The sequence below is a fragment of the Acanthaster planci genome, linkage group LG07 (genome assembly GCF_054643075.1).
Source record: "Acanthaster planci isolate LZ-2023a linkage group LG07, COTS_SCS, whole genome shotgun sequence".
Taxonomy (NCBI): Eukaryota; Metazoa; Echinodermata; class Asteroidea; order Valvatida; family Acanthasteridae; genus Acanthaster; species Acanthaster planci.
The window spans coordinates 5579513-5605369 of NC_141783.1; the positions used below are offsets into that span (position 1 = coordinate 5579513).

General features: G+C 42.0%; 1 protein-coding gene and 1 long non-coding RNA gene across 3 annotated transcripts in view; both read right to left on the reverse strand.

The window, feature by feature from the left end:
• Positions 1 to 1161: 1161 nt before the first annotated feature.
• LOC110978533 (uncharacterized) lies at positions 1162 to 2597 on the reverse strand. The gene is made up of 2 exons (XR_002598087.2): positions 2249 to 2597; positions 1162 to 1881 (listed from the first exon to the last, which is right to left on the reverse strand). It is a non-coding gene; the product is annotated as an uncharacterized LOC110978533 (long non-coding RNA).
• Positions 2598 to 4831: 2234 nt separating this feature from the next.
• LOC110978532 (short-chain dehydrogenase/reductase family 42E member 1-like) overlaps positions 4832 to 25857 on the reverse strand; it is a 74597-nt gene continuing 53571 nt past the window's right edge. Inside the window, exon 11 of one of the 2 annotated variants that reach the window (XM_022233596.2) lies at positions 4832 to 9705. In XM_022233596.2, coding sequence (XP_022089288.1) covers positions 9478 to 9705 — 228 coding nt within the window. In that variant the 3' untranslated portion in view covers positions 4832 to 9477. Of the gene's footprint in view, positions 9706 to 13111; positions 21125 to 25857 lie in introns of those variants that run through there. The other variant, XM_022233597.2, reaches the window with a different exon arrangement.

Sequence of the window (25857 nt, forward strand, 5' to 3'; positions counted from 1 at the left end):
TAGTTTCTATTTATTTTTCTCATTTTTCTAACAACTTGACAAGTTTTTTATATATTGTTATTCTTTGTATATAGTCCATTTATTTAAGGCGGTTGAGGCTGTGAGAAGTCACGAGTTTAGACCAGGAAAGCGAGGAAATCCCCTTTTTCTTTGTTTGAGGGTCACAGGGTAAATGCATAGACCTGAAGGAGAAAATACAATGGACTGTCAACTGCAGCGGGCGCACCGTGCATTGCGCGTAAACATGTTCCGTCAGCCGGAAGCTCTGGAGTTGCCGGCACAGGAAACTTCCGGTTGACCTTTGTAGCGTTGTTCACGTGCGATGAACGATAGCGACAGGCGCTGCGCTCGTAATTTTGCCTCGGAACTTTTCTTTTCGTGGAAAAACAATCGCAAAATGGACGAGATAGACAACATACAAGTGTGTTATGACATTGTGATAATTATAAGTATACTAACGTGAGCATTATTAACAATTAGTGAGCGTTTAGACAGGGAAAGCTGTGCATGTATTCTTTTCTCATGCACGATCGTGACAATCGGCAAACATGATCGAGTACTCTCAGCCCCACCGACACTACCAGGTCTGGTTGGCTTAGCCCAGCAAAACTTTTTTTCTGACTCGTAAAGCAATTTTTAGAGTTATAAATACTCATCTCAGAGGTGGGGTTGTCGGATTTTTCAATGGAAAAACATAGTAGTAGTACATGTTCCCCCGTTCATATTCAAGTCTTTTAAAATATTTTCAATGCTGGGGCTATGAGCAAATTTGTGTTTTTCTACAAGATTTAAATTTAAGGGACATCGTGTTATATTAGAAAAATGTGTGTGAAACATGAAGGCCCATAGCATAATTTCCCCAATGACTTCGTACATGTACATGCCTTACTTCATAAACTGTACGTAATACTAATAGGATCTTTATAAGCTGATTTTATACAGTCTGAATTGTTTTGGGGCCAAAAAAAGTGACAACATGCATCGGCTTGTTAAATTTTCAGGCAGAATATTAATGACGGGTTTCTGGCTTCCCCTGGTCAGAGGAGCAAGCAAAACTTCTAAACATTACTCAAATTGGTTTGTAAACGACCAAATCCCCCAAATTCCGAATTACAAAGTGTAAATAAACAGATTTACAATGTACACATACAAACATTGTATTTTTTTTCAAGCACCTCATTTATTATATAATAGTTTCAAAGTTGTCTCTATCAATTTTGTCAAATAAAATTGAGGTTTCATTAAAACATCCTGTAAGACGCCTTTCTTTATTAGTTGAATTTGTCCATATTCACAACAGGCTTTTATGTAGGTGGCATAACTGAGGGCAGTGTTATCCCCAAAGATATGGAATAGAGCAGAGTTCTTAAAGATTCTGCAGGTACTCATGTACAACATTATGTGACACAGATGAAATGTGTAATGTGCACTAGTCATCATGATACTTGACCTGTGGACTCTGGCATTAATATTGGTGGTTAAAGAACGCCTCCTAAAATCTTCATTCTTTAAAATCAACTACTTCAGTTTTCAAGGAGGTAAGATGAAATGAATGAGGAAATTGCAATATAAAGTAAGCTTGTGATTTCTTTCCTGTAACATAACTTTATTAACACTAAATATTGCTTTCCTGAGGAAAAAATCCACAGTGTGCAAGGCTGGGATCAAGCACAGAACATCCTGCATATACTGTTGAAGTATGTGGCCTGCTAAAGTTTTATGCTCCTTATGGGTGTTGCAAGTGCTGAAAAGATCAGTGTACTCCTTGCAGTCTGCTGTCAGTAGCTGTTGTGTCCTCAACATTGTGGCATCCCTTCGCACATTGTTCAAGTCCATGTGAGCGACCAAGTTAGGGGATGGTGTAAGTGATGCTGGCACAACCTAAAGGAGTGGGATTCAACAAAGTATGAGTGAATAAAAGCTCGCTTGAATGGGGTTCAAACCCAACTTTCTTTTATCGCATTCAAGAATGTATTGCACTTGCATTGTTTTTTTCATTTCAAATGCCAGTTTCGAAGGTGTGACAACATTCTGAACTGTTACAATCCAAGGGTCACCAAAAGACCATTTTTTCTTATTAATTTTTACATGTTTTGTAGTTTTTATTATGTTAATATTATCACCCCACTCTTTGGCACTACTTCTACATGTTTATGATAAGCTGACGATATTTCAACTAAGCTGAAGAAGAAATAAGACTTTGGCATTAAAACTCTAATGTACCGATAGTCACATTTTATGAACTCACCTATCATGCCTACTATAAAACAATGTTATCTTCAGATTTTGACGATTCCTAACTAGGCCGACATGGTGTTGCCTCCATTCTTGTCGTTCGCATTCCGTTCCGCCTCGTCTTTTCGCTGTTTTTGGGCTGGATCTGGCCTCTTCGGTATACCATAGAAACTCAACCCGCCTATTTTTGTCTTTAGGCGCTGCTTTCAGCAACTGCACAATCATTACCTGGAAATTTATGCCATTTTGAGGAGGACATATCAACACCTCATGCACGCAGCACGATCATGTATACGAACGACAGCAAAACGGAAGTTGTCTGTGCCGGTAACTTCGGCACTTCCGGTTGACGCAAGATCGACGTGCGCCCGCTGGAGTTGGCAGTCCATTGTATTTTCTCCTTCAGGTCTATGGTAAATGCGAGGTCTGTGCAGGCTGGCGCATGTCGCGAGTTGTTGACAAAAAAGTGTGCCGGGGCCAAAGGTCAAGGTGAGTGAAGTGGGAAACCCCGGCGTGGGTGGTGGAAAGGGAGAAACGGGGTGGAAAAGGGGGGTGGGGGTGGCGCAGAACTGTCTTATCCCTACTACTTGGTAGGTGGCAATCCAACAAATCCAAAGATGGGTACTTGCATGAGTCGCTCAAAAATCAACTTGAGGTATCTCAGAATTTAGGCTTGTAATTATAGTAGTCTGACCTTTCAAATGACGTGTATATGAAACGGTCATTTGAAATTACTTAATGTATCTTTACAATTATCTCTGTATTATGGTAGTCGGATCTGCCCAAAGAATTGTATACGAAAGAGTCGTATGAATAAATACTGTATATATCCGAAATATAGTACCAGCGTTTCTATAGCTTTGCAAAAACTAATTGTTGAGTGATAGACACTCTGTATTGCTTGTGCTCGAAGAATGCACCGAGTTGTGGCTGAGTTGCCTCCTGAATAAACGAAAGTGCAAGTTGATTAAGTATTTCTACCCCTTCCCGTTCTTTGTTACTTGATTGGTGGAGCTGTTGCTATCCGCCTGTATAGCTTGTCGCCGAAGAACGATGTTATCCAAGTTTTGTGCATTATTAGCATGTTCTTTCTTCACAGGTTGGGAGGAGATGGGGGGGCAGAAGGCCGATGGTGCGATAGAAAATAATTTATTCGCGGTTGAGTTGCAAATTAGCAAATAATGCACATTTTCTATCACAAGCGAGAGAGCATGACAGATATTAACATATTAAGGCGAGTTGATAAAGGCTACACGGTGAGGGTGTGGCAGGCACTGATTGTTTTCAGCGCAGCTACAGCGGACCTTCCAATAGATTGTTATGTAATAGGTATAGCCCGCAATTAAAGTTGTGGCCCCTTACAAAAGCCCTTGCGACCAGTGCGTGGGTTGCTCGGTTTATTGTAGAATCTCTCAAATGTTTTGGTATAGTTTGGAGGTTTCCATTAATAATGCCGTGCATAATAATATCATTGATGTAAGCATTCCAATCAGGTTGAAATGAATCAGCGTATAGTTCTCCAACTATTTGGTCTGAATATAGCTACATAGCACTGCAGTTAATTAACTTTATACAACAAACAGGTTTGACTGATCATCGAGGTACGTTCTGTCTAGTCAGTGTCACTATAACTGTTATTGCGCCACAGTATGTAAACAACTTGAGCACATTATTGGTCGTAACCTTATGGCTCACTTTGATACACATTTCTTACTATCAGATAAACATCATGACTTCAGGCAGGGAAGATAATGTGAAATTCAGATTGCAGGCCTCACCAATAATCTGTGTCAAACACTTGACAAGGTCAGATTCATCTTTGTACATATACATGATGGACTGAAGCTTTTGTTCCCCATCAAGGTCCACTAGCTAGCTTAGAAAGCTGGTATCAGACACAACATCAAAGTATTGATTATCATCGATGGTGAAAAATCAGAAAGTTCTCATACAGTTTCTGGCGTTCTACAGGAAACTCTCCTTGGGCCAGTGCTGTTCCTTGCATATCAGTGATTTACCAGATAATGTCAAATTGGATACGAGGCTGTTTGCTGATGATGCACATGTAGTTTTCTATCAGCAAATAGAAACACAAAAAGATTGCCATGCCCGTCGGGAAGATATCAATTCCCTATGAGCTTGGAAGTCTGTATGGGAAATGAAATTCAATAAACCCAAATGTGTTTCATCATGTCTGTAAGTCACAAGAGGTATCCCCTATTGCTCCAAGAGGTTGACCACTATACATATATCTGGGAGTTGAATTGACTCGTGACCTGACATGGGCAAAGCACATTACCTACACGGTTATTAGTGTCAACAAAATGCTGGGACTGATTAAAAGAAACTTCTGGAACTGCATGCCCCGAGTAAAAGATATAGTCTACAAAACTCTGGTTAGACCAAAATTAGAATGCACTGGCTTAATCTGGGATCCTCATTAAAGTAAATGAAAAATGAACATGGCGGCGGCGCAGCTATGCATTGTGGTAATAAAGAGTGCACTACAGTTGGTCAAGTATTAGTAAATAAAACAAGGTGCAAAGGAAATTGCAAATAGAGCAACTGTTTAGGTAGAATGAGTGCAGTGGACACATTGTATACTCGTTAAATGCCCATGCTATTTAATATCTCATTTGATTATGTATGAAATGACATAGGCCTACAATGATTGAACCTTAACCATTCAACAAAGAACTAAAAGGTTACACTTTAGTCCAAAAGACGTTTGTAAAACGACTATTGGGGAAAGAATGTAGGCCTAGAATCTTTTTTTATACAATGAAATAGAAAATACTGTTGTTTACGACTACAACTATTGCATATTATTTTCATAACGCTATGATTATAATTTTAGAATTACATGTATGTACCATTTTCAGTTCAATTTTGATAATGTCTACGTATAAAGTAAAATCTGTGTCCAGGCAATATGGAACATGTGGCTGCAGGCAATGTAGCAACATCAGAGTTTTTGAATTTACTTGCATTAAGCCAAGTATTTTCCAACGTAAATGTCCCAAATTTACGTACCCATCCAGCTCCTCAGAAAGTAGTGCTTTTAGATTTTCTGATGAAAAGTTTATTTCATAACTGAATCTGGTAGACATGTAAATATCTGGCAGAATTTAGGGCAACCTTACCATGTATTTCACCCTCGAGAGGAACACATCTGTACCGAAATCTTGGGACGATCATGAATAACACTAATAATCTAACACAAGACGCAGTTTGGCTGAAATATTAGCAATCTACGAGGAAAATTACTGCAGGCTTAATCAATGAGAAATTAATATGCAAAAGATCTGAATGGGACATCCTGATTCAATATTTTCTATCTTGGTATGCATAAACAATTTTTAGATACATTAGTAATAGTCGAGCTGACTTCACTCATAAATCTAAATTTGTTAGCTTCTCTTAGCTTCACAACTTTAAAATGTAGATTTACACAATTCATTTACTTTCACCACAAGAATGTTTTCATCAAAACAAGCAAAAATGAATGAGGTCAAAATTACCATTCAAACACAAAAGAGCTGATTTCTTGGATATAGAGAAAACCAACAAACAATTGTGAAAATCCACTGATAGCATGAAGAGGAGTTAGAAAATATTTGAATTAGTAAAATTGAATTTGAAATTACTCCATTTCATTTCATCATTATTCCATATATAACTCAATTTTGATCAAAGACATTTACATGTGTTTGTGTGATGCAGGTTAAAATTTGTCACTGTGAATCTGTAACTGACAATTTGAAAAGTGAATAACATTAGTGTGCAAGGATTACTTGCAAAGTGAGAACCCTTTCAGAATCCTCCATGTACATCTACATTACACTACAACAAAGATATCTATACCAAAAACATCTACATTATACTTTGAGGTGTACAGTTTTCAAAGTTATCATTGGCAGAAAATGTAACCATCAAAACTTGAAAATGAACATGCCTATTTTTTTTTCAAGGTAAGAATCTTTCTGAATTATCAAAAACATTTCTAAATAATGACAACCTATACTACACTTTAAGGTACCAGTACAAAGTTTTCAGTATAAAAATCATCAAGATTGGAAATTTCATGCAAGTGGATGCAATTAGTTAATCTCTTCAATCATCTGATACCTTGCAGAATTATGAAAAATAAAAGAACATCAAACCCATTTACAGTGCCGGTACATCGTACTTTGAGATGCAGAATTTTCAAAGTTGTCATACGTACCGCATAACAGTCGACATATGAAAATTCGGAACAATTAAAGCTCTAATTGATGTAATTAATGCTATAAGTTTTCAAAAGGTGAGATTTTTCCTGAGCTTCAACAATTCATCACTGTGCTGGAACAAATGGAAAAATGTGGAAATCCACAAAATGTTCAAAGTATTTGGAAATTAAGTGCAACTGGATGCAATTGGCTTATACAGATTTTTCACACATTTGACAAATTGCAAAATCTAAGAAATGAAGAACAACCCCATTTACAGTGCCAGAACATCATACTTTGAGGTGCAGAATATTCAAAGTTGTCCTCTGCACTACACAACAGTCAACATATGAAAATTCAGAACAGTTAGAGCTCTAATTGATGTAATTAATGCTATCATAATTCAAAGATAACACTTTTTCTGAGCTTCAACAATGTATCACTGTGCTGGAACAAATGGCATAATTGGGAATCTGGCCCCATGTCAAGTAAACAGAGACTGGACTCTTCTTTCCTCAATCCTGACAAACCTCCAGCTCAATTTTGAAGGAGGGCTAAGGGCCCATTTACACAGCCAGCAATACAGGGAATTTGGCAAGTTAAAATCATTGAACACATTATGACTGTTTAACACTAGGAACAGACAAATAACTTGATAGAGGGTGTTTGAACTCTTGTTGTTACATGTACACACCAGAGCCATTCATCAAAGATCTCAGAAAGTGTGTTTTTTCCAACAGGTGGTTCAATTAGCTATGTCATCATAAAAGCATCACTGTGGGACTGCTGCTGTTTGAAAGTAACATAAAACTTTTCAATAGTACGGTATGTTGTGTGATATAGCCCTTTCCAAAACTGTATCAGTGGGCCCTATGTGAACCATCCGATCAAAATTCCATACTTTGCTACAGCATAAAGACAACAGGTCTTGATTCAAAAGCGAATTGCTTACAAATAAAATGACAGTGTACATGTAATACTGCTTACATCTTCCCCAGACACCTCTGCAGTGGGAAATCCACTAAATCAAATCACAATTCTGGAAGACAGATGACACACAAAATTAACAGTTCTCAAGTCATATCCCTGTAAACGTGCACAAAAAGAATATGAGGTATATATACTTTGAATAATTTCCAGTACATACTAACTCAGCCATGATCCAAAATAGAATTTGGAAATTTAACAATATCTTTCTTTGTTCTAGTACTCTCATATCAGTGAAAATACCAAAAAAATACTGTGTAAAATATGCGCCTAGGATGCACTGATTGATCATATGTTGCAAAATGACACTGCAAAGCAGCATATATGGGGTGGGGGCTTAACCACTTCTCGCCAGGGACCCTGGTTTCGGGCACCGTGTGTTTATACACGGAGCTGTGGTGCCCGGTTTCGGACAAAATAGCTGGTCTCTGTAACAAAAGACTGTACTCTGAACAAAGGACCTGCTGCTGGGAATTGCCATCATTTTTAGACTTGCATTTTTTGAAGGTAATCCAGCACTGTTTTGAAACTACTACAAATTTATTTGTTGCTCTTCTCATCCTGAATTGACTGACTGCCTGGTTACTGAGTCAACATGCTTTCCATACGCCAAAGCAAGACAACTCCGAAAAAGGAACAGGACCAGTATCCAATCTGTGCACATTCTTGCCCTCTTGAGACCAACATCAGTCCAGCTGCTACATAAGTAATCTTTGCTTTGGTGAAGATTTTGTGTACGCATGGTTTAGCTATGAATATGAATAATGAGATAGCTACCAGATACAGTAGATTTGTATAGTCACAGAAATGTCCAATGATTTGATGCCAAGCACATGAATGCATCAACAAGTACAGCAAACTCTGACTAAGTCAGCATCACGTAACTGTTCATATCGTCTAAGTCGGCCTTTTGACAAAAGTCCTGATTGTCTGTAATGTATTTCCATTGAAAATTTCATTTCTAATTTGGCATTTTGAGTTGTCATTTCGTATAAGTCAGCATGTTTTTCTCTGTCTCTTTTCCACAAAACCACAAAAATTCCTTTGTGTAAGTTGCCATTTAAAAAAAAAGTGCTTCGGTATCAGTTTCCTTCGCTGCAGTTGCCAACAAGTGTCAAGTTACAAGTCCCACACTGCTTGACTGATGTCTGTTTATCAGCAGCACAGGTCGTGGTTGATAATTGGCCAGCATGAGTACATCAATACCCGTAACCCCTCTAGTGCTATATGCATGCATTCTGTCCATTTTGGGGCTGTCTTATTGAACGTAGTCTGGTTCCCTGCCAAAAGATTCCCTGACGACCTTGATAATGATTTGTCGGGTAGTCAGAATCATTGGGTCTGGTATCCAGACTATATTGAACAAACTTAACTAATGCGTGTGTGTGGATGAGTGTATGTTTTCTGTACCGTAACTGTATCATGTAAATACGTACTGCACTGTCAAGTTGTGATGTGAATACGCAAGTGGCTTGCCGTCCTTGCTTCATCCTTAGGAGCACATGATCAATTATCGAATTTGCAGCCCGTGATGATACTAATTGAGAACGAATTTACCAAGGTAAATCAAAGCCGTTGAATTAGTGCAAGGAATCATAATGTACATGGGCAATACATGTGTACATGTAAGTCGGCAACATGACGACTTACAGTAAAAGTCGGCATTCACGTAAGTTGTCATAATTTCTTGAGTCCTGAGAGTGCTGCCTTAGCCGGAGTTCACTGTATGTGGCTTTTACAAAATTCATCATACAGATACTTTTGCAGTGCATTAGCCATCCAAAAACATCTGTTGCAACCCCTTTGTATTATTTGTACCTTCTCTGTTGGCATTAAAAAGTGGACTCAGGCATGACAGGAAAAAGAATAAATGCTTTGCTGATATTTTAGCCTCGACAATGTCAGCTGGCTTGGTCCCTCTGTGTAGTGGAAAAAGCATATCTTTGGCAGTAAAAGGCAGTGTCAATGGGCCATGCAGTGATCCAATGCTGACCAAAAATCAGCATCTTTTAGTAAAATTATCTCCTTTACAGATTCTCTTTTGACCTTACAGCAACACTGCGATAAAGACAACTATGATAGAAATAGACAGAACAACCTTGAACAGCAGTGATGAGGTCCAACTTGTCTGGCTGGTCTCTTGCAGGGCTCTGCCATAGCCTAGTTGTCGCAGATGGGCCACAGAGTCCTCCAAGCCACGTGGGACTGGCTGGTAGCCTAGCTGTTGCTGTGCCTTCTGGTAGCTAACAGTGTGGTGTAGGGCCAGCTGGTAAACCTGAGTCAAATGAAAATAAACTAACTCTGTGCTTCATAATTCACAAAGTCCAACAAAAGTTCAAGTGTGCGGTGTACTTAACCTGCACAATTTTTTTGGGAAAATATGAAAATGCCAGCATTAGGTCTCAATAATTGTCAATGTGGAGTTGCAATGTTATAAAACTTAAACGTAGAGGATTCAAAATTGTTACTGCTATTGTGCTTCGGGAAGCACAGATATATCAGCCGTGAACAGCTTTTGGAAATGTTGAAGGTGCATACAAGGTGACTCCTGGCAAGTCCGACCATACATGTCATTACTCCTGCTGATGCAAATTGTGTATAGTATGGTTCGGGGAACAAGCTTTGCACAGAATTCTCTACATATTAGAGGTATGGACCAGATTCAATTTTTCCATCACTGCACACATGACTGTTGGGAATACCAAAGTAATAGCGTCACCAAATCTGCCTATTTAAAGTAGTACATACATGTACTATGTGCAACACACGTTGGCCAGTGGGCAGTTAGCATAATATATGTTGCTGTGTGAGGCCACTACATACATGTACATGATGACGCTCAGCTGAATAATTTAGTAGGCCTACATTAATATGTTTGATCTAAACTGAGTGACCTCCATGGACCACCATGTGACCACTGGCTGAATTCTGCGTAAACCGTACATAAGGCTTGTTGTAGAGATGAAATCGATCAAGTTTTACTTTTGGAGAAACAATAGAAGAATGTTTTGAAAAAACGACCCCCACTGACCATTAGGTGACCATTGGGCGAATTCTGTTAACCACCCACTGGGTGACCCTTGACTCTGTACACTGGTCAATTAGGACAGGAAGGTTATGGAAGGAAAATTATGTCCAGATGTGGCTGAAATCAGCAAAGGAAGGTGGCAGATATTGATAGATATAGCAAAACTGGTAAGTATTCCGCCATGCAATGAAAGAAAATGATCCCTGATGACAATTAGGTGACCAATGGTCCAATTCTGTAAACATCCAATCTGAGGCTTGTTCTAAAGCTGTAAATAATCAAGTTTGACAGTAGTTCGACCAAGACTGTGGGAGGAACATTTTGTTATTTCGAAGAAAATGACCACTGCCGACCACTAAGTGACCACTGGCTAACTTTGTGAACAGCTTTTATGAGGCTTGGTCCAGAGATGCCACAGACCAGGTTTGACAATAATTGGACCGAGGTTGTGGAAGAAGAAGCTTTTTGTAACCTTGAAGAAAATGATCACTAGTGACTACTGGCTAAACATGCCACTACACTACACATGAAACTCTGGCCAAGCTAGATTATGTCCAAATCTGGCCGAAATCTGTGAATGAATTTGGAAGATACTGCTTTTTTGTGAGCGTTTGACCAAAGAAAGAAAGGAGAGAATGACTTTAGACTTTTCAAATGGAAACTTTATTTCATTCCATTGATTGAACAAACGTACAATAACTTAAACAAAACAAATTATTTATTTATTTATTTAGGCGAAGACGGCAAAGAGGAAGGTCAATGAGGCAGAAAGGAGAGCGGATTCTCGAAGGGGCTACGCAAAGATCTTTGGCTTCCAGCCAGCATCCGGTGGAAGGGTGCAGAAGAGGACGAACGATCTTGATCCCGCACGACAGGAGCTGCCAAATGGAATTCTCATCGTCAGCTGATTGAGCCAAAAGGTTTACTCACTACAAGCCAGGACGAACCAACCAAGATGCTTATGCCCTCTCTTGACGACCTGCTGATGGCTCTGGGGATGACTACTTGCAGGATCAACATGAAAAGATTCGTGTTCTTGAAACTCGCATGCGAGGGGAGGAAAAAACCTTTGACTAGACCTATGGTAGGGAGATAATTAACCACTTCGTGCCGGGGAATTTTTCAATGTTGATGATGCTGGGCCGGCATGACTATCATTTTTTCCATTTTCAAAATCCTTAAAAAATTCATCATTTCATTTAACTGTCATTTATAGCCGCACGAAGTAATCTTCAGGCACTACTCTAAGTTGATGGGTGACCTTCATTGACGCCCGAGTATTTCAGCCAGGCCTGCAGCCTTGTAAACAGAGTCCAGATTGTGCGGTGTTATATAACTGTCTTTTGTTCACGAACCTGGCTCAGTGCACTGCTGACCTCTTTTCAATAGGGGCCAGATTAGCGTGCAGCGGTGCTGTGTGGCTCATCGCTGTGGCAGTGGAGCGCTTTTGTCCCCGGTGGTAATCCGCTCGCTCTCAATGCCCCAAACCCTGGTATAGGGTTTCAAAACAAGGCTGGATTATCACCACTTTTGAGAGTGAAAAATGCCGGTAATGCCCAGCAGCCTGGTCTTTTGTTCGGAGTACGGTCTTTTGTTACAGGGCCCTGTTTCCTTTGTCCGAGTTCGGAGACCCCGGCCACCCATATAAACCATGCGTCTCCAATCCCGGAGTCCCTGACAGGAAGTGGTTAATGCTACTTTTGCTCTTTGCCAGACAAAACAATTATTTCAGCAAAGTTTGACAATGTTGGCTCTCAGGTAAGCCTTACACATGTCATGGGGTTAGCAGATTACTTAAGTGGATTTTATTGTTGGATTAAATGGGGTTATTTTTGTGGCTGTGAATGAAGCTGTAGGACCTACAGGTAAATGGAAATGCCTGTATTAATAGATCATGTCCTGCCCATAGGGATATATATATTTACATACTGGTGTAAACATGTATGGGGTATTTTTACATGTACATCAAAGTTTGGGTTAGATATAAACCAATATGATTCATAATTTGATATTAATTAGATGAAGAATACAGTTTGATTAATGCACTTTGTCACTTGTTACATTTTTGGAAACATATTTCCTGGAACTTAAGTCAATCATTGATGATATATTGATATTTCTGAGAGCTTTTATTATGTTGTACATTTAATATTAGGCATTCCGGAACTCATTTTGATAATGGAACTTCTTTTTGAAATGAAGCAAGATCCTTGAAAGTACTTCAAAGTTAGCATGTCTATATCTGCATGGTTTCTTTGACTCTAAGGTACCAGGTGCTACCCACATGTATTCGTTATGACTTCGCTAACATCAGTTGTTACCACAGTTGGTTCAGATTGTAATTCAGATGAGACCCAGGTAGCTATGGTGGGTGTGTCATCAATGCCATTCACTGAGTGAGCTGAAAGTATTTTGCAAGTGGTATGGACTCTACCTCAGAATCAGGCTTTTTGCAGAGACATGAATGGTGGAGTTATCTTTGGCCCACAGTACACGGAGGCAGTCTACACTGTCTATTCTGTCTGCCACAGTCTGAAAAGTCTGAAACTTGAGCAGTGACATGTGCGTGCTAATATCCATTTGGAACTGGCTGTTCCTTGTGTTAGAACTCAGGACAAGCACGGAAAGAACTGAGAAAAATCCAGGATCCTGGTTCATGTACTTAATACAGTTTTATTACCAATTGAGTGTCATCATTGATGAGTGTCATCATAAGATGAGCATCTTATTCATTTTACTCACCTTATTCACCTTAATTATTGTTGTTGAATTTTGTGTTCATAATCATAGCATTACAGTAGGTAATCACATTTAACAAAACTGATTTTGTGGTTCAGGAAGTAGTGTTGAATTAAAAGTGTTTAAATCAAAAGAAGGAAAGATCTGTTTTGGCAGTTTTTGTAAGTATGGGTTACACTTACATCACTGAAAGGAATTTCATATCTTTTATCAAATTTAAGTTGCAACAATCCTGGATTGGACCAGAAGCAAGGGTCAGGTAGACCTGAATTTGCTCCATTTCACGCTGCAAAAATGCAAGATGAGGTATTTCAAGGTTGATTTTATATAATTAAAAAATGTTGAAGTTTAATTGCTTGTAAGTTGAAAGTGGTTACAGTGATTTGCACAACTCAGGATCAGGGTCAATATATGTATAACTTTGAAAAAGAACTTGAATACATCATGCAAACTGTTTTGTTTTCAAAGAAATAAACAACATTTCTATTTATAAATCTTGCAGGAACAAACTGGAGAATATATATCTTGAACAAACAAACAAACTTGGGAGAAGTAGATCTTGCAAAAACAAAATTGAAAAAGTATCCTTCATAAAAACAAAATTGGAAAAAATATACTTCATTAACATGAACTTTGACAAAATATGCCTCACTTTTTGAAAAGACATACTTGACAGCACTCCAGGGCTTTCCAAAGATGGAGAGAAAGAAAGATGTATTAGAACGAGTCTAATGCACTTAACTACGGTGCTTCCTCTTAAGCACGCTCAATGACGGGATGAGTTTTTGCAGGAATTAAATTACCTCTTGGCAAATGAACTTTGGGCTGGACTTGAAAGAACATGATTTGCGACTTGCCATAACTAATTTGATTTTGTGATTAACGTTTGCTAAAATTAACAAACACACTTTTTGGTGTCTGAACATAGTTTGAAAGAATGCCCTTTCAACACCGGTCCTTTTTAATGTAGGCTTGCGATCGCGAAAGCAAGCTGCCAAAGAGGCATGTCCATTTGTGGCCATTTCGGTGAGGGCGGACCTTGCACGCTGCGATTGGAGGCCCAGGCGTGTGTATTCTTAGCCGTTGCAGCATTCATTTTTCAAAGCAGCGATTATTCGTTATACACCATACGTGCATATGATCTCTAAGCATAACTAAAGAACCTTCTTCAAGCGGCTGGAAAGGAACTACATGTATAACCCCATGCTTCCAAATTAATGTAGAAAGAATCTTTATAGACTGATAAAAAAATTCACGCAATTTGTGTACTACTCCTCAAACACATTGGAATAGACTTTGTATAAATGTTATCATTATAAATTGTAGACTATGGAAAATGAAAACAAGGTACCATAAGACAACATTTGCAAATAATGAGACATTCACACTTCAATTCTCCCTACATGCTGCCTCTGATGCCAGTTGTGATCGACGTTCAGGGCCGTGTCTGAAATTGCCTTGCAGAGCTAGGTCCATTGTCTGCATGTCTCCGTTTATTTCTAATGGAGTCACGACTTAGCTCTAAACAACAGTCTCGCGATAAAAGAGTAGTTTTGGCTTTATAGACTTTGGTTTCGCTGGTTCCTACTATCTTGAAGCAGTGGCCAAAGTCTTGCGTTCAAGCTCTTACTCCAGGTGCAGGAATGAGGCAGCACTAATTCAAGGCAGTCACGTTTTTGTCAGTTGCCATTACCATTGATGCAGGGAAGGATGGAAATGTTAGTGCCTTGGTGCAGGGAGCCCACAGCCGCTCCACAGGATTCAGTGATGAGTCGCCTGGGCAGTAGCAGGTGGCAATGAGGGCATCTAGCTTGCACTGCTTGAAGAGGCAGCCATAGTAAGAGAAGTTTACCGCATGGTAAACGTTGAAGTCTGGGCTACTGTCTGCAAGTAGTACAAGGAGGGGATGCCCCTTTGCCACCTCTTCCTCCAACTTGATGTGGTTGATCATGTGCAGGAAGGTTGCTGCCAGCTTAAGTGTATGGAATAACGTACTGATTCTCTGGCCTTAAGTTTTAAGAACATTTAACAGTAAAGATTTTTTGGCTTATTTGATTTGTGTAATTTACACACATTTCTTGGGAGAAGTCTTTGTTTCAATACTGTAAATACAATATAACACTTTGTTTTGCTCATATCACAACTGATTGCCTGATTTCACCGTGCAAATATCTACAATTACATGTAGTTACAGCAGCGCGCAAGCAAGGGTCGTTGTTAAACCTAAATTTTTATGTCCTTGAAATTACCAAGTTTGGGAATTAGATGGGTATCCTCCCTAGGTGAGCCATATGGCAGTTTTTCTTTTTTTCAACACTCACCAACTGACTACTGATAATACACAAGATAAATAATTACACACACCTGCACACACACACACACACACACAAAACTGACAGAAACGAACAGACACACCACACGATTTGCGAGGTGTGAACTGTACTTACGGTACCTTTACAAGTCTATTATGTCCATCTGGGCTGGTTTCCATTCCAGTAGTAATGAGTAGAGTATAAACAAAGATCCCATAGCGCTGCCTCTTCTTTGCCGTTATGTTTCAGCGTAAGAATTAACGTAAGCTGCAAAAATTACCACACTGTAGTCCACTGTGGACCAGTTTATACCTCATGCGTATGCAATGGAGTTAGATTTCCTGCAGTATTCCATTCCCCGGGGTTGAACGATATTCAATACAAAAACTTGCCCAGGCATCACAAATTTGTGTTAGCACACAATGTATATTTGTTTCAATCAAAACTTGCCAAAATTTTCGCATACCTCTGCCATTGTGGCCATGCATGCACGCAGGCGAACGAGTATTTAACATCACAAAGGACGCACACAATGGAAATTCTAATAAGCTCTAGTCTTTCCCTCGGCGATTGCCTAAGCCAGGACTTCTACCGCGGGAGGACAGGCCCATCGTTGGATTTATTTAATCCCCATGCAGAACAGGAGAAATGCGGCCGGAATGGGAAAAATACTTTTGATCTTTGCCCTAAGTCGAAGTATCTACCATCCAGCCCAGAACATCACTGGACATTGTCCGGAACGCCAAGTGCAGGGTCACTCTGCCATGGGCTATTTCACTCTGCAGAACTTCTTTCAGGTAGCACTTGGTGACGAAAGGAGGAAGATTTCCAGCAAGCCTTCTGGCTGATTTGAGCTAGCCGAACTCCCCTGAGGTACGACCAGGACGTAGAGGCGGCCCGAACATTGTGGGCCCTGACGTGGATCAGGTCATCTCATCATGATGTGTCGGCCAGTCTCGGTTTAGCGAAGATAATCGTTGAGACTGTCCATTGGGCAATAGTGTCCTTTGACTCCAAGTAAAAAGGTTTTGTTGTAGTAACGAAGAGCTGGCAATTAGATTCTTGGTGATGCTTGGTCCGGGCAAGATACCACTTGAGGGTCCAAACTGGACACTATCTCTTGTCAGAGTTGTCTCTCAAAAGAGAGGCTACGTCTAGAATGAATATGTCGAGAGGCCAGAAGGTAAGCATCTGGTTTTTCGTCAGAAACCAATGGTTGGGATAAGGCGAACCCCGTGTGGCTCCCAGTGGATGTGACCATCTGCAACAGATAGGGCATGTGGCTTGCTACCTCGTCTTGATGTAACGACCACAAGGAGAGACGCCAGTTGGATGCTGAGATGGAGGTCACATGCATTGGACAGCAATTTAAAGGGGGGACCAGCAAGAATGCATAGGACACTTCCGAGGTCCCAGGATAAAATGAGGCATTTGATGTGGGGATGCTCGACAAAACATTACTTGAAGGAGATGGTGGATAACAGCATTGTCAGAGACAGTCGATCTATCACTGAAGCCTGAGTGAACAGTTGCCAAGGCTGACCAGTAGTTGCAGATGGTGGCAATCTGGAGGCTCGAGTGAAACAGATATATGACATCGTCGTTGTCATTGTGGTCGTCACTCCATTTAGTAAAATGTTTTAGTTGGGTGTTGTACATTTGGCGAGTGGATAGTTGTCGACCCTGGGCCACCATGGGCGCATCTGTAGGGATTAAGGACAACATCCAGCAATTCAAGTGAAGACCTTCCTGTGCTGGGTGGAAGATCCCTGACTTGGATTGATGAAGGATGTCCTCCCTGACTGGAAGGACCGGCGGCCATCCTACCAGAACTCTTGTCAGTGCCAGGAGTCTTGGCCAGGTCAGAACAGAGCGATGAGGATCCGACATGGCTCCCGTTCTATCTTGGACATGACCCAAGGGATGAGGGAGATTGGAGGAAAAGGTGTACGCCAGAAGGCCTGACCAGTAGACCTGTAGGGTGTCCGTTGCCCATACCCGCAGGTGAGGGAACCTAGAGTAGAATGTCGGAAGATGGGTATTGTTGGCAGATGCTAAGAAGTTGATATGAGGACCCTCGATCTCCACAAAAATCTGGCTGACCACCTTCAGATGAAGAGTCCAGCACCCCGAGAGAGTGCATCTGCTATGCTGTTGCTTGTTCCCACTAAGTGGACAGCCTGCAGGGTGATCCCTTGATCACTCACCCACCTGAAGAGCTGCCATGCAAGGACGCAGAGTTGAGAGAGAGTGCTGCCCTGATGGTTGATGACTTCTGTGGAGTTGTCGCTCATGATTCGAATGGAACGGCCCACTAAATGCTGTTGGAAGTAACGCAGAGTGTTGAACACCACTTGGAGTTCCAACATGCTGATGTGTTTGCTTGGGAAGGCAGTGTCCCAGATCCCGGAGGTGTGGAGTGGAGGAAGGGAGGCTCCCCATCTGAATAGTGACACGTCCATCGTCACAGTCACGACCAGATCTGGAGGTACAAAAGGAAGACCGGCCGACAGATGCTCGATAACAGTCCACCACCGAAGGTGATTGCGAATATCTGATGGAAGAGGGACCAGGGTAGTAATCGGGTGGCTCTTGGGACGGTACCAAGATAGGAGATGCAGTTTAAGTGGTCACATCCACAGTCGACACCATGGGACGAGATCGACAAGGCTGGCCATTAAGCTGAGACGAAGCCATGCTAACACCAGAGAAACCTCAGACAACAGACACTGGAGCAGGTCGAGGATGCACTGATTAGAGTAGTTGATTAGAAACCCCAGGCACATTGTGAAGTTGAGGGTGAGAAAAGTGCAGGCCTTGGCCTCGGTGGGGAACGGCCAATGATTAACCAGTCATCTAGGTATTGATAAATGAGAACGTTGCCCTGTCGTAGATGGGCTGCAAGTGTCTTGGCGGCCTGGGTGAAGACCTTTGGTGAAGTGGAGAGCTCGAATGGAAGAGCTCGGAACTTGTAGGTTTGGCCACAATATTTGAAGCAAAGGAACTTGTGGTCCTGCTTGTGTGTCAGGATATGAAGATACACATCCTACAGATCTATGGAGACAACCCAACGGGACCGGTAGGGAGCACAAGACTATGTTCAAGGTTTCCACCCAAAACTGTTTTGGCCTGATGAATTAGTTGAGCGGTTTCAAGTTGGTTATCAATCACCACTTTCCCGCTTCTTTCTTGGGTGTCAGAAAAAATGATGAGAGGAAGCCAGTGGAAAAATGACTTGGGTGCACCATTGTGATGGCTTGCTCACATAATGATGTTGAAATCTCCTCCAGAGCCAGGTGCTTAAACTTGTCGCATGGAGGGGGAGTACAATGGAAAACCATCTTGGATGGCAGGGAGCTTCTGAACTTGGGGGTGTAGCCATGGGCGGTAATTTCTGCAGTAATTCTGTGGTAATCTCTGCACCAGAACCCGATGAGATTTTTCAGGCAGCCACCGACAGGTTCGGGATTAATGGCTGCTGAAGGCAAAGGCAAGTACTCACCGGGGTCACCCTCTGACGGGACCGAGGCATGGTATGTGAACCCGTGGTGAGCAAGGTGTGGCTGGAGTCTTCTAGGAGTGGTTGGGGGCGGAGTTCGTCGGGGGTCTTATGGCCGAGTAGCTGACCAGAGCGGGTGACCAAAGGAGCGGCCTGGAGAGGGGGGTGGCATGGAGTCATGGGTTCACAAAGTGAGGTTTTCTCCATATGCTTTACGTCCTACTCAAGGCCACCATTAAATTTCCCGTGGAACAAGTTGTCACTGAGAAGCAGCAGATCCAGTAGTTTGTTCTTGACCAACTCTTAGGGAATGTGCATGGTGTCCACCACGTTGGCTCTGCGGCTGGAAGTGGCCTGTACCACAATGTGGGTTAACTGTTCAAAGACAGAGTTAAGACCCTCATCAAGGCCTTGCAGGGCAAGGGTGGCAAAATCAGCTGAGACAGGAGAGTCCTCTTCACAGGCTCAAGCAATATATTCCGAGAGAAGGAGGAGGAGGAAGGCTGAAGAGAGAAGCTACATGTAGGCAAGAACTGAGATGAAGTTGGCCCTGTCCTTCTCTTGGAAGGTGTTGGATAAAATCTTGTCTTTGGCAGCGTAAGGGATATCTGGGGTCAACAGGAAGTGAGAGACAACCCCTGAGGAAAGCGGTAGTAAGATTTAGCCCTCGGAGGAGTTGCGCACTAGCGCCTAACTTTTGCAAAAGCATTCATCATCATCCAGGGGTATCTCTGGAAAGATCTCCGAGGCATGAAGGGTGATGCTTGAACAAAGTGCGTCCTTGCTCTGCAGGCGTCTAACGACAGAGCCTGAGGACTTGGATCAAGTCGCATTCACGAAGGTGGAGATGGCCCTCAGGTCGAGTCAGGCCAGGAATAGAATCAGTGTTGTCATCCTCAGAAGAGAGCGATTGAAGGCCTGCGGAGGAAAGAGCCGAACCGTGTTCGGAATGGAGAGTGTCACCACGATCTTGAGCCAGGTCTTGCTGGGGGAGCGATTCTGGCTTATCAACAGAGACCACCTCTTAGAATGGGAGGGGATCCGGGTCGGGTGCCGTCGCCGCGGGCGAGAGAGGTGAAGGCCTCCAAGAGGGACTGGAGGGTCACCATCCACTGGGGTGGATCCGGATTGGAGCGGCGTTTTCTTTTAGCCTTGGACGAGGAAGAAACCAAAGAAGATGACTTGGCCTTGCCCTTCTTAGCCTTCAATGGTGCGGGGAGCCGGAGATCGGGAAGGTTGAAGGTACAGCCGGGCGGGGGTCCCTCAAATGGTCGGTCATATCCTGTGAGGAGCATCCCAGGTCAGGTTTGGTGGCCTCATGGCTGGAGTCCATCGGCAGACCAGAGCTGCGGATGGGGTGTGGCTGATGAAAGCCCCGGTGGCTTAGCAGTCCAAAAAGGCCAACATCGTCTGATGCAATCGGAGGCTGAGTGCCATGTTGTATTGCAGATTTGCCTGTGGCAGAAGCAGTGGAGCGTGGCGAACCTCCTGTGGAACCCGCTGCCTGCTTGGAGGGGGTTGACTGGCCCGGCTTCTGAATGGACGCTGCCTGGCAAGCAGAAGCCGGTGAGGGACCCGGGGCAGACGGCGGACTGTCGCCCTACGAGCCCTGCTGGGCCATCGGTCGGTAGGGTTGCCTGGGGATGTGGTAGGTAGCGACGCCCAGTACCTGCAACATAGAGAAAGGAGCAGTCTTTTAGGCTCTGGTCAACCGTGATCAGGGGTAGTGTTGCGGTATAGCATGCTCAACCTGATCTGTAGATATGTGGAGTGGGCATCAATGACCAAGCATAGTGTTGCAGCACACATGCTCAGCATAGTCGGTCGGTGTACGGCGCAGTCATCAGTGATCAAGGGTAGTGTTGTGGGATAGCATGCTCAACCCCGGCCTATTTACTCCACTGAGTCTCTCCCTGTCACGGCCATTAATCTTGAATAATGCAAACCCGCACCACAAAGGAGTGAGGCAGCCCGCCAAGCCCTGCTCCATGGCTGGACCAATACAGCGTTGGGCCGTTATTATTTGAACGCATGCACCACATTGAGAACAATGGGCTGGCAATGCGCCCTGTTCAACGGCCATACACAACACACCATAGGTAGGTCAAGCTCAAACCTGTATATAATGCACAGAAAAAGGGGCAGAAAAGAACAACAAGAATACAAAATATAAAAATAAGCACTGTTATCAATAGAAAAGAACTAACTCTTTATTCGTAAACAGGAATCAAGTCAATTCACAAATGCGAAAAGTTACAAAATTTGAAACTCCGAAAATGCCGTAGACACATCCATAAATGATAGGTGCTGAGAAAAGAAAGACGAACATGGTGGTGGGACTGCAGTACATTGTGGAGGGTCAAGGGGCAGTCTTTTTAGTGAACTGTAATAGGCACATGAGAAATTTGCATGTGCAGGCTGGGCAGGGGTATGTGAATGCAGGAGAATATGAAACATAACGAAAAAACTGGAGGTAGGATGTAGCATTATTTTCTCTACCCACATAATGAATACCACTATCATACTTTTCAGTGGAAATAAGCAAGAAGACTTGACAAAGTGCACAAGGTAAGGCCGAGATTGACTTAAGTTACACTACCTAAAATTGCTGAACTAATGCACATACATTCAGCATGCAGTACTGAACAAATTCAATCAGAAACAACCTATGCCGGAAACAATGGTAGTCAGTCTTGGCTGCAACATATAAACTTTAATATTACCAGATTACTCAGCTGTAAGAGGGCCAGAGAAAGTGGTATCAATTCAAATTTTTGTGCAAAATACACCACCTAAATTTACAATCTCAAACCTGCTAATGATATGTGGTGCTTATCAAATCACTTGTGTCACATTTGGGCAACTTTATTTGCTATAGACAGTTTGACAAAATTTGCCACCAAACATCATCAGCGAAGACATGACTCCCAGCATGCATGTTACATTGCTTACATCGTGTGTGTAGCCCGACTCACTTAATGTTGGATAGTTTTTGCTATTCCCGCAGCACCAGACTGATCAATTTTATCACTTGTTCAAAATGACAAACTTAAAAAACTAATGTTTTCTCACAAACAATTTTGTTAACTTCAATAATAATACAAAATTAATGAAGTTTCGTTTTTATTTATGCAAGTAATTGTGTTTTAAATAAAAACCCTTAATAAAATTTAAATTTTGCAATATAAATGTTTCAAACAGCGCAACACAAAGTTGTAAAATGGTTTACATCATTTGGATTTTGGATCAAAATAGTTTAAGGAAATTTTCTCTTATATCTCAAAATGCCCAAATGTCATCAAAGGTCATTAAGGGGTCATCTCAAATCTCGTCCGGGATAAGTTGAGGGAAAACTGCGGTAGAGTGTTGCGGTGGAATGTTGAAGGCTGCTGAGATTTCCCCCACAATCTCCCCGCAATGAAGTCATCAGTATTTGTTACACATTCTTCCGCCCCCCCCCCCACTCTGCGGTTTTGGCCAGGCAGGCCACTCAAGGACACCTGTGGTTCTGTTGACGGACGAGCCACAGGCAAAGACTGCAAATCTAAGAATTGCTCAATCCCTACACAATTTCATGAAACTGCTCTATCTGTATCACTTGAAATAAATATATTTTGACCCTTTTAAAGAATGCAAAGCTTATTTTTTTATCTGCCTGAAAAGCATTGGTACTACTTCAGGCTCTTATAACTTTACTTGCATTCAATCTGGCAATATTACTGCACAAAAGGTCATGAACAATATGCCCTGTAATTTGTATCTCAAACAATCTCGATATCTTTTTATCAGGAAAAGAAATCTTGGCATAATATAAGGAAGGTTGGGTAGAGAATGTTGATCATGTCAAGTGCTGAAAATATGTTGTTACCTCTATGATCAGACAATTCTGGTTTGTGGAACTTGAAAATGACTTAAGAAGTCAACAAGGTATCTTTGGGATTTCACAATGCTAACTAAGATTTTAATAACCTTCTAAAATTTGTATTACATAAATGTGACAAATTAAAGATTACCCCTTTAATGCGTGATTTGCACACTCCCAAATCTCATACCATGGTGTTCCAGTCAGTGAATAGTAAATGCATGCATTCGCCCATCATTTTGTGTTGGTCATTTTCGGGCGAATGTGTTTGCATGCATCATTAAGGAGTTGAACGGTTGGGCATCTGCTGTCTGTGTGGCTGTCCTGAAACTCAGGAAATTGGAGTCTTGCTTTACGAAAAATAGCCCGCATTATGCTGTCCTCAAGCTTGGGAATATTCAGGATTTTCTTAGATAGGGGAACTCTCGTTTTACCGGTAACATTTTTACAAGCAAGTTCACCTTCCGAAAACTCCTTTTTCAAGAGCAATGAACACAGCATTCACCCCATAGTTTCAGGCTTTGATGCTGCTTGGGATGCCACTCGACTGAGAGCTATTTTATAGTCGTCAACATCCCGCACAAGATCACACACACTGCCCAAAACATATTTGCTGGGATCTTTGGCAGGAACATATTTTGGGACGACGGCTGGTGTAGGACGCTTTGGTGTACTGCTGTGTGTTGAGGATGAACAAGTGAGAGGGGATAATGCTCGCACAAAAGAATTTGCCGAAGCCTCTTGTATCTTTTTCGGCATCACAGAGTACAAATACTTTTGATTTGTTTTTTGGATTTACAATCGAAACTATTTTGTCCAGGTCACTGTTAATTTAACTGTGTTTTTTTAATGTAACTTGATGAGTTTAATTTTTGGTTCATGAAATGAGGCAATTAATTCATAGAACGAGGAAAGCTTCAGTACGTGGAAATGATGTACACAGTTCGATAAATTCAAATCTGTAAAGAACATGAATTAACTCATCTGTGTTTTGATTTTGTCTTCAGGATAATAGACATTAGTTACTTCTCAACCATATCTTTTAATACCCAGTTTATTTTGTGCTGGTGAATTAAATAAACCGTGTGATATAACTTTCCACAAATTTTGAAACCCTGCATTTTTGATCAACAAATGACTTCAGAACTGAATGGGTATAATCACGGAGTTATAATAAGGGGCAGAGATAACACGCTTATTCATTTGCCAAGTTAGTGTTCCAAATTAATATAATAAGAGGAAATAACAAAGTGTGTAATTTCCCCCCCAAAAAACTATCTGACTCAGTCTTCAACACTAAAGGCATGACCGCAGAGAAAGTCAGTGTGTTCAGTGCTCCAAGGTCAGTTTCTAGAAACCAGAAACCACTTAACTATTGACCACCTGTTACAAGCCCACTGGTAATGTAAACAGTCCTTCACAGTAAGTGACCTACTAATGCAAAATTCCTCCACAAGTTCCCCGCAATAAATGCACAGCTACTTGCGGGGAAATTGTGGGGAAAGGATTCAGTTTCCCCACAATTTTACCACAACTTATCCCGGACGAGATTTGAGATGACTCCTAAGCAGATTCTGGTTGTCTGTGGTCTACAGAATAGAAATAAGCAGATTCTGGTTGTCTGTGGTCTACAGAATAGAAATCGGTCAAATTGTATGTGAACCGCTCTGTAAAAAGGTGCATTAAAGTTGTGAAATATAAAAATGCATAATGGCCTATTCCATGTGCCGAGGGAGAAAACAGTTGCAAAATGCAAAATGCCACTGGGATGAAATTCATGTATATATCAAATGAAAGCTTAGGATGTGAGCAATTTGAATATGTATAGAACTCAAATTCCAAACAAATGACATAGTGCACTTTTTTGCAGAGCTGGTCAAGTATCATATATCCTCCAAAACAAGGTTCAGGTAAAAAGTGGGATTTGGCTGCAGTGGGTGTGGATACCGAATGCAGAATGTGGGAAGTCAAACATTGAGGTGGGATGTGAAGGGGTCCACGTGAGGTCTGTTGGTCGTGAGTTAGAGGGCTTGAACCATCTCCGGCTGCAGCATCCACTCCGTTGGGCAAACTGTGTCTTGGGAGAGGACGTTGGTGAGGGTGTTCTATATGCCGGGGATGTGTTTGGCTAGAACCACAATGGAGTGTTGTATGGCCCACTGGAGCAGCCACCAGACAAGGAGGCAGACAATAGGAGAGCGCATGCATGGACCAGGACCGTGCTGCCTACTATAATCGAACGGAAATGAATGAGGGCTTCAAAGACCGCTTGAAGCTCTAGGACACTGAATTGAAAGTCCCAGAGAGAGGGGTTACACTGACTAGAGATCTGATGTGGGGAGGAAAGGCTGGTCCCCCAGTCATGATGAGGAGGAACAAAGGGAAGGCCCACAGCTCTAGAAGACCACCAGGTCAAATGATAGCAAACGGCTTGAAGTGGGATATGAGAGGAAGCTGAAGGGGCCGCATGTGAAGTCTGCATCAAGGGTTGAGACTGACAAGACGGGTCATCAGTCTGAGGAGGTGGAGCCACGCCTGAGCACTCACCTGCCGGTGGCCCAAAAACAGGGCAACGCACTGTATCAGATTGTCAATGTGTGTATCTGTCAGAGTAACCATGCCACGTTGGAGGTTGAAGACAGCCCCGAGGAAAGTAGTTGTCTGCAACAGGATTGGCCGGGATTTGTCGTGATTGATCAGAAAACCGAGGTAGGATGTGAGATCATACGCAGCAGCAGTTACCACAACAGTCTTGACTCTGATACAATTATCAAGGTACTGGAAGATGTCAGAATGATGGATATGAGCTCCTACCATTTGGACAACCCTAGTTAACACCCTGGGAGTGGTGGAAATGCCAAAGGGTGAGTGCAATACCTGACCCCAGTATGACAGGGCATAGAAATTGATGTGTGGGAGTGGAGTCGGTCTGAATGCTGAATGAGGGAGGGCTCATGAACTCTAAGCGGTAACCATGAGAAAAAGAG